Below are 9,918 nucleotides of genomic sequence, written 5' to 3'. Positions count from 1 at the left end.
CAGCTCTGTCATCCTGCCCCCATATTCTCAGTTTCCAGCTTGTGCAGGCTCATCCCCTGCACCCCCTCTTCCCACTGTCTCAGGAAAGGCATTACAGGGATGCGGGAGGTGATGTGGGAGGCAGTGTGGGAGGTGGTGGGTGTTTGACCTGTGAGTGGATTAACTGCTTATTTATCCTCGCTCTAATTAGAAGCAACACCTCATTTCACGACCGCAGATAACACAGAACCGCGTTCTCAGATACACTGAGCTGAAAATAGGCAGAACATGGGCCATGGAGATGAATTCCCAAATCTTACACTGCAGCCCCTGATTTAGGGCAATTTTTTCTGTTCTTGTAAGTGTCTGCAAACCCAGAAGAGAGTAACCCACTGAAGCTGGGCTGCAGCGGGCTTCATCCCACCCTTTACCCCAACCACCTTGGGTTTTTTAAGTGCTTCCTGCTCAATTACTTCACAGAGCATCATGCGAGAGCAAGGCTGGGAAAGGCACACCTTCCTGCAAGTGCCCAGGCATGGGTTTGCACCCACACTGGCAACGAGCGGGTGTCCTCAGCCGCACCAACTGCCGACACCTGCTGCCAGCAACCAGCAACACCAGCAGGGTAATCCTGCCCCACGCAGGACCTGTACGTTATTATTTCCTAGCATCTCAAAATCACCGTTTCTTTTCTCTCAGAACTGGGGTTTCAGCAGATGCTCTTTAAGAGCTAATCCTTGCTCTATAATAAGAAATTCTTTGTATTTTACCTTTTTTGTTAAATTAACTCAGTGACAGTAACACAACTGCTGCATGCTCAGATTTTTGCAAAGGGTGTGAAAGTGAGAGGACTTGGAGAACAGCAACAGCAGCACTTTCAGCAAGTTTTCACTGAGAGGTGCTGATTAGCAGATTTCAGAAGAGCTCTAATCAGCCCTTCATGTGAGCCCAAGTTAAAAACCAATTTATGCACAAAACCAGTTTAAGCTAAAGGCAAAGCAGGGAACAGAGACTCAGCCTCAGCGCTACCTGCGAAGGCAGAAATGCTGCTCCAAGTCCACACGTAGATGCTCCACAGTGATGGCAGCTCTGAAAAAGAGATTTTGTGTTCCCTCACTGCTACTCAGGTTTAGCTTTTGACAAAACATCCCATCCATGACTCAAGCATTTTGGAGAAACTCTCTGTCCAAATTCTCTTCTCAAGGTCTCCACCACAGGGAGTAGGAAATAAGGATTTTATTACCAAGTTAGGATTACTCAAAGAGCCACAGGCCTAAGGCTTAGCGCTAGGGGCTGAACTTGTTCATAGACTCTTTGCAGTGTCCCAAACATAAGATGATTTTTTGCTTCATCCTACCCAGGGAACAAACTACTTGGTTAAAACAGCTCTTGTTGGGATACCACAGGTCAGCCCTGCTACTGAGCATTAAGCAAAACAGTCTCATGGACATAACTAACGGCACAATTCACCTCCATAGATGGGACAGGCCTGACAAGCCTAATGAGGTACATATACAAGAAACTGAAAATAGACCATAAACACCCTGTTGGGTTTTGTCCTTGCCTTTCCTGACCGCTTTTACTCCACACAAACTATGTGTGCGGCAGCAGTAATCACCTTTAATGATCCCTGTTGCTGTGGAATCTTGCAGCAGTCATGAAGAAGAAGGAATAGAGGATGCCGTGAAATGCACCTGAAGTAACACACAGTAGCTTTGAACTCTGTAGATTTTGTAAGTATCAGAGAACTGTTAACCCAAGGAAAGCACAAGATGGGGAGGAGACAGGCTCCCACTGCCACAGGGAAGCTGTCCTAGAAAGACAACCAGTATGTAAACTGCCGCAGGGTCAGGCAGCCTTGGACAGAGATAGCAATGGCACCGTGTTCCTACTGCCTGCTCTTGTGAAGATCTGCCCTAGCGAAGGGGAAGTAAAGTGTTTTCACAAGTTGGTACAGACACCATGGAGGTGAGTAATAATGGTCAATCACTCAGCGCAGGTGGCACAAATTTGTATCGAAGCTCATAACTACAGTCTCTGCCTTGTACATCTTCCTTGGGCTCTCCTTTGACACCACATCTAAACAAGCAGGGTCACTATCCTGAATGTGAAGCCTAGAAGAAAAGCTGTTGCACATGGTGACAAGTGGTTTCTTCTTTCCGACTTCAGGGCAGTGGGGGCTCAGCCTTTGTGCAGCTTTCAGAGCTCTAAGACGTGGCCAGCTGCAGAGACCATTAGAGACCTAAAATCTGTTTCCAAAACTAAGAAAATTCTACTGTTGCATCCTACTAAATCATCCCTGCCAAACAGCTATGGGTATTTCCCATCTCAATTCTTCTGTTACCTAGTGCCACAATGACAGTTTATGCATAGAGTAATCCTTTGTCATCTTCTGCCCAAAACACCTTGCAGTCTTTGAGCAGATTACTTCAGTGTGATTTACAGAAACATAGAAATATTTAATGGATGTACAGCTCAGGACTGCTTACTCTCAAAAAAAATAATGAGAGGAGCAGCTGCTGTTGTTCTGTAAAGAGAGGACAAGTTAGTTCGCTAGGCTTTAGGAGTCAGTCTGCAATGGCAAAGCCCAGGTACCCCCCCCAGGGAAAGTGGGCAACAAGGCTGCACTCAGCAGGGCAATAACGAAGAATGTGGCAGGGCTCACACCAGGTGAGTTGCAAAATCTTTATTCCCGTTCCAAATTGGAAAAAACATCACCTCCACAGCTCACCGTTTGACAGTTCAGTCAGCATAGGAAGAGGTCAAGATTGCCCAGCGGAGGCGTAGACTTAGAGGACACAGTCCAGTAGGCACTTTGAGAGGAAGCTCAGCTTCAAAGTACAAACACTGAATGGTTTGGCTTAAATTTTTAATATAAAAACTCACTAAAAATGCTAAAATGTGACAAACCATTGGAAATACTGTGACATACATTCGCCCTTACGCAGTAAAAAACAAAACAAACCCAAACTGGCAAGAAGCTTTGAAACGCATGTTTTCTCCTTCCTCTCGGCACGTTGGACCATCATCTAGTTAAAACATTCATCTAAAAAATCCATGGCACCTTCACCTCATACTTCAGTGCAAGAGGCTACTCTCGATGGACCAGCACAAATAAACCCAGTAAAAAGAGGACTGCATACTGTAAGAGAAAGAAGAGAAGACACAAGAGTGCACATTCACATCTAAAGATGCCGTAACAGCAGCAAACACACAGGGCAAATGGTTCTGCCTGTGTGTATAAAGTTCTCATGAAGTAATTTTAGCTGGGGTGTGAGAAGCAGGTAGAAAATGAAAGAGCTCTTACCTTAAATTTGGGATAATCATTCATTAAGATAGTCACTATTCCAATATAGGGCACAAATCTACAAGAATAAAGATTTTATTAAAACAAACAGTATTCAGGGGTGCATACGGGAGAAGCACTGCCCTAGTACTTGTGCAAAGCAAGAGCCACTCAAGCCTGCCAAGGGCTACAGTCAACAGGCTTAGGACTTCTTCGTCCAAAGTACAGAAGCCAGCCCCAGAGCGTGTTTTAGCCTTTGCCTTGTTCAGATTTCGCTTACCTGCAAAGACTGTGCCTTTCGGAATAATTTCAATGAAAATTCTGATCACATCTGAGCATGCAACATTGCCTTTGCATTGGTGTCCATCCAGTATCAAAATCTCAGGATGCAGCTCACAGCTTGAGACCTTTGCTTAAGCCAAGCTAAGAACTGAACTACCTTTGTTTTTTAGCTCTCCACAGTACCTTTTGAAATGCTTTCAGGCAGGTCACAAAAACACAGCAGGGAGAGTTACAAAGAAGGGGCCATTAACAGATGGCATTGGGGGAGGGCAGTGTAAAAAGCCATATCTTTTTCAACCTCACTTACCCTCTTGCTCGTCCTACTACGTCCTTTTTCTCCAACCAGTGCTGCCCTCGTTTGTATAGCCCTCTGTCATCAACCGCATTATTGTCTCCCTTTGTCAAAAATTTGATGTCACCGTTTTGCCTAGCAAAGACAAGACAGTCAGGGAAGTCAGAGAGAAATAACTTATTAAAAGTTGTTCCAGAACCAGCATGTATAGATATTAGAAGCAATCGTATCCTACACGTTTGAGCAGGATGAGAAAGGGAAACTGTCAAATGCAATGGGAAGCAAACGGTTTGGAAAAAAACTACCAATGAAAGAATGAATTCTGGCCCCAGCCAAGCTTTCCAGCAGAGTTTAAGAACAGAATCAGCAGAATGAGCCATTTCTAGCGAAGGTGCAGCTATTGCCTCTTTGCTTTTGACCTCCCTCATGTTGATGCTTCTCTTGCTTCATACACAAATGTTGGGTTCTGTGCTCCATACTACCACCCAAAATGAGACTTTGGGGTTAAAGCATACAGTTCTACTCACTAGTGGTCAGAAGCAAGCTGAAACTTAGAAATTATTAGGAAAGGGGGACAGAACAAAACAAACAATACCATTATGATACTGCATGAACTCACGATGTGCCTACATCTTGAATGCTCTGTGCAGTTCTGAACCCCCTACATCCTTTTTTGAAATGGAGAGAAGAACTGGCAAAGGTTCAGAAATGGACAACAAGGTCTGGAACCACTTCCATACAAGAAACAACAGACCAGGACTCTTCAGCCTGGAAAAGACAGAACTGATGGGAGATATGATGGTAGTCCAATACAAATGACACAGACATCAACAATCATACAGCTTTTCACTGCCTCTTCCAATACAAGACCTAGAGGGCATCAAATAAAACTCAGAGGTAAGAGGTTAAAACAAGCCAGAGAAGGTGCTATGGAGAACAACAGCACAAACTAAGCCACGTCTCTCTGGAAGGATATTTTGGATGCCAAAAAATTTTATCAGTTCAAAAGGTGACTAAATACTCCATGTAAAAGAGAAAAGGAGGCTATTAACAAAGAATTGTGACTTTATGCTTGAAATCATAATTTGCAGAAAGCAGGGAAATTATTGCTACATACTCTCTCTAGTCTAATTTGTCCTGAGATGAATTAGTTAGCTTGCCAGAAATAGGATCCTGGAGCAGATGAACTTTTGCTTTCACCTGGAAACAGCTGCTGTTATGCCCCATATTATGCATCCTTCCCCAGTCATTTCCATTCAGCTTGCTTCTAAGCAGCAGTCTGTGCCACCACTTGGGGATCGGCTGGCCGCTGTCATCTCCCTGTGGCATCTGAAGGCAGATGCTGAGCAAGGGTGTTCTCGTTGCCTGATTCTGTCAGCTTACTCACAGAAACGACAGATCAAAGGCAACACAGGAAAATATTCAGGTCTTCAGAGCTCATGCTGTTTTCATCATGCCTCAATATCAACGTGTGTTACTTGACAGGACAAGCTTGGAAGGGAAAAAAAGGGGGAAAAAAAACCCAGATCTTTCTTCAAAGCACATTTGACTTGCAGTGTAGGAACAACAAACACTCTGGGAGCTTAGAGATACAGTCTGGAAAAAGATGAAGACACCCAAAGGTGCAGATAATGTAGTTTCAGCTCTGAAGACTGATGGTGTAGGAGTGCACCACCTTATTGAGCAGATTCAATGCTCTATCATGAACCAGCACAAGAAGCCCACAGCACAGTTGCCCTGCTGTCTGAAAAGTGAATGAAATCTGGTCTGGCTGTCCTGCACCAAAACCACTAAGTAAATTTTGACCACAGACTCTGTGTTCACTGATAAAGAATGAACTCAACTTTGTTCGGAACTAAGAAGAAAAGGCTAACAAGTAAAAAATATTCTCTCACTGAAACAATACTGATGTGAACTGGAGCCAACTTGTGACAAAATCACAGAGAACAGGGTTTCTGTTCTCTTTCATTTTGATACTCCTGTCAGCTTTCGCAGAGACTTTTTACAGTTTTCGTATTCAGTCCATAACTACAGGAAGAAATGGGAAACTCCAGCTGTTCAGAGGACACTCTTAAATTCCAAACTGGCACCAGAAAAATATTCTTTAAATAGTGAAAGAAGCAACTGATACCCGAGTCCTGCCTTCATCAGCCAGCTCCGGGTCACAGTATGGATATTTTCAGCTTTATCTTTCCTAACATAAAGATCAGGTTTGTGTTTGGTTCTTTTATTTAAATGAAACCTAAAATACTGGAGAATGGCTTTACTTCACAGAATCTAAGATCGGCACTACAATCCTGTTACATTTTTAAAAAAAAAAAAAAGCGCTGGATACCTTAATACCTAGTGCCAAGATAGACCCAGGCAAAAAAAAGAAGGGTGGGTAATACCTGGAGATGAACTGTCACACAGAATTTACATTTCTGCTTCTCCTTCCCAGACACTGGCTGAGAGCAGAGACAGAAGACCCTGACCTTTCTGGCCTCTTTAATAATCAGCCCAAGCAGCAGCAATGGAGCCCAGCTGAGCCTTTAGCATGCAACAGGGGAGGAGGAAAGTAGCATTTCACTTAAAAGAGCTCCCGAGACATCACAAAAAAGTGCACGTGCAATGTTAGATATCAGATTTACCAAGTATACTGACCTTATTTTTAAATTAGTGGTATCAAAGAACAGTACTTTGAAAACTGACATGGTTAAAAGTTTTGGGTACAGAATAAATCTGAACAGCAAAGAATCTGCTCTGTCTACTGGGAGAAGTGCCACTCTCTCATAGCCAGGATTTTGGCTGGATTATTCATGTGCACGAAGCTGGTCAACCTTGACACTGGGCCAGACAAATGGTCTAGATGTCCCAACAGTCGAGGCTGCTATGAATACCCAGGCGAAGGGACCCTCTCTATCCCATCGACCTCACTTGACTACAGCAATCCTCAAATGCCACCTTTACATACAATTCCAGTGATCCACTTAAACTAGGAACAGATCTCTGAGCGCTGGTATAGCTCCAGTTCACTCATATTGCAGCAGGTTTTTACTCAGCAGAAACAGATGCTGGGATTCCATCCAACGGTTGCCCTCTCAGAGCTGGCTTGAAGAACCAGCGATTCAGTTCAAGATTGAGTGTTCACTCAAATGCTTCACGGGGCTGGATCCTATCCCCACAGACTGGCCTGGAGCAGTCACAGTTCCATCCAGCAAAATCGGAAGGCTCACGGCTGCAGAGGAAGCCTTGCTCGGAAAACTAAGCCCTGTCAGCAATCAGACCAGAGCGACTGCACTTCATTCCTTCAGACATGCAACCTGCTAAATGTTTAGAGAATGAACAGTACACAGAGAGCACAGCACATACAGAGACTCTGAGTATAACAACACAAAACTTCTTAGAGAGAAGAAAAGAAACACCCTGCCTATGCATGAGAGCAGGAACCAGGACCATAAAGATAAGTTTTAAAATAATGCATGCTACACACAAAATACCCTTCTTCCATAAGTTCTACCTCTACAAACAAGATTCACTTCACACACACAAATGCAGTCACACTTACAGGAGATAACACAGCAACATTACATAGCAGCTTGGGAGGGAAATGATGGCACAGGAGACATTAAGTAACATGGGGAGTCCAGGATACTGGCACAGACTTCTCAGCTTGTGCATTCTGCTGGATGATCTTTACAAGTAAACCAAGGAGGGCAGATTTTGTCTGTCTGAAACTTCTATGTTACTTCCTACAGCACCTGGATATCTGTTACTGACATCCCAGCCAGTCATTTACCCAAGGAGATGAGGAAAAATACAACTTAGCTGAACATCTGCAGTATAACCCCCCAAATTCTTGACATACTTCTCATGAATTTTCAGGACACGATGGACTATAGGAATTTCCCTTCCTTCTATCCTAAAGACCACGATTTCTCCTACTCTGATTGGATCTTCAATTCGGTTCGTGAGGAACAGGAGATCTCCTCTGTGAAACGCAGGCTCCATGCTTCCACTGAAAAAGAGAAGAGGAGCAATTGAACAATATTTAAACACTCAGGTTTCGGAGTTTATAGTCCTTTAAGAAAAATCTCACAAGAACTTCAATGAAGAGCTCCTGAGAAAACCACCTTACACAGCCGTCGGGTATCCAACTTCTACTACAATCAGATTTTCAATCACCACCAGTGATTTACCAGCAGTTTAGATTTGGTGGGAAAAGAGCAGTATCAGCAGCCAGTGTTAAAAGCACACCAAATGTGAAAAGCCTTTTGCTTTCTTAATAACAACAAAGCCAATAACAAGCAGCATCTTCTCAACTTCTGAGCTCTTCATTGGTAGGGCTACACTGGCAGCACTGCAGTGTTGAGAAGCTTTTTTTATTTCACTTATTTTTTGCAGGTAGATAGATGATCCTTGCGAACAAAGCAGTGAAAACATATGGGCTCTTGTATTCCCATCTGGAACAGACAGACGGGTGTGCTAAAGATTTGTTATTGTGATTCATCGCTTTGCTTAATGATCTTATTTCAGTCACTGCTATCCACGTTATTCTTCTCCTGTCTTGTAAATGGCAATTGTTACAAAATACTTAACCTTCTTAATTCCAAATAAATAATGCAGTACGAAACAAACTGATGAACTTTAAGTACTGCATATATTTGTGTTTTATCTTGAGACAGCACAGAAGCTGCTATTCAGAATGCAAGATCACATCACTGAAGAAGGGACGTAACCTGATGGCCCGTCTTACTCACTGGCAGGAACAGTGTGAAACATCTTCCCTGTACTTCACAGACACATCAGGAGGAAGTTTTGTTAAATGGCATGTGGTAATTACATCGATGTAGAAACACACAGAAAGGCCAACCCAGCCACAGAACAGGCCACATGCAGTATCCACGCCAGCATCCAACAGCTGAACAAGAACTTCGGCCACGGGAATTTGTCCCAGGCAGTAGGAGGGTGGGAGTAACACTGGTGGCACCTACTGCACGGCACTTCTGCGAGGGTAACATTAACACCTAAAACATATCCAGTTACAGAGTGATAACCCTTATATAAGAGTACAGCTAAGTCTCCCCTTTTCCTGGCCATGTTACAGCTTACTAGAAGGCCAGGAAAAAAACAAGCAGCTGCGAAAGAAGAGTTAGCGGATACTTTTAAGGATGCAACATATCACGTTATAAAACTCACCAGGCATTTCAGCAAGCCAGTTCCCATTTAAAAAAACCAACAACTCCTTTTCACTACATGAGTTTATTCCCTGGCATCTCAAAGATTTCAACTTCCTTTTCACTAACCAAGACTCACCACATACTTGTAGCAACAAGACATGTGGACAGGTATAGCAGGAGATACCACCTGCGATGTTCTGATACCACAACTTCTACTATGGGAAGCACCATTAGCCTTGACAAGAAGACGAGTTCTGCCACAAACATTGTTTTTATACACAGATGATCCGCCCCAAGCAATGGGTTCATCACGCCCTGCTTGAAGTCCTTCCTTTTTCAAGTATCTTTCACCCACACTGCTAAGCATTTCTCCAGGAGGTTTTGTACTATCCAGAAATGCCTGGGTTGCGCTCTCATCGTATTTCTTTGATGTCCTTCCTCCTCCTTCCCCTTCCTCAGGACCATCTCTTTAATGAACAATCCAGCTAGCTGACAGAAGCGGTGAGATGCTATTTTTACGTAAGGCTGACAGCCTTGCTTACCTACTTCCTCTTCCCCTGCTGTTCCTCTGCGTTACAGGAGAACACGAATTCTTAGAGAGCCTCTCACCCGCCGGGGACTGGGCATGAGCCTCCAGCTGCCTCATCCCTCCTGAAAACCTCCTCCGGCTGGGCCGGACGGCCCCAGCCCCGCCACGCCACGGCAGGGTCCGGGGTTCTCCAGCCCTTACCCACGCCCCGTGGGGTCTAACCCTCACCTCGAAGCGCTACCGCTGAACAAACCCCCATTTAACAATCCCTTTCCGTGGGATTTACCTCAGCACCACCACGATGGGGCTCTCGCTGCCCGTCACCACCATCAGCCCCTTCCAGATCATGAGGGCGGACGAGACGATCATGCCGAAGTTCAGCACCTGGTAG

General features: G+C 44.4%; 1 protein-coding gene across 3 annotated transcripts; it reads right to left on the bottom strand.

The window, feature by feature from the left end:
* Window positions 1-2,647: 2,647 nt before the first annotated feature.
* SEC11A (SEC11 homolog A (S. cerevisiae)) lies at window positions 2,648-9,912 on the bottom strand. 3 transcript variants are annotated; one of them, XM_009699811.1, is made up of 5 exons: window positions 9,814-9,912; window positions 7,687-7,836; window positions 3,855-3,974; window positions 3,287-3,344; window positions 2,648-3,121 (listed from the first exon to the last, which is right to left on the bottom strand). In XM_009699811.1, the coding sequence occupies exons 1-5, from the start codon at window positions 9,894-9,896 to the stop codon at window positions 3,071-3,073; spliced, it is 462 nt and encodes a 153-aa protein (XP_009698113.1). In that variant the 5' UTR covers window positions 9,897-9,912; the 3' UTR covers window positions 2,648-3,070. The 3 variants fall into 3 exon arrangements, with proteins under 3 accessions (XP_009698113.1, XP_009698115.1, XP_009698114.1); XM_009699813.1 differs by lacking the exon at window positions 7,687-7,836 and having other exon boundaries at window positions 9,814-9,911; XM_009699812.1 differs by lacking the exon at window positions 3,855-3,974 and having other exon boundaries at window positions 3,071-3,121; window positions 9,814-9,911.
* Window positions 9,913-9,918: the final 6 nt, after the last annotated feature.

This window comes from Cariama cristata, unplaced genomic scaffold (genome assembly GCF_000690535.1).
Source record: "Cariama cristata isolate BGI_N322 unplaced genomic scaffold, ASM69053v1 scaffold41064, whole genome shotgun sequence".
NCBI lineage: Eukaryota > Metazoa > Chordata > Aves > Cariamiformes > Cariamidae > Cariama > Cariama cristata.
This window is presented reverse-complemented; position numbering and strand designations above follow the sequence as displayed.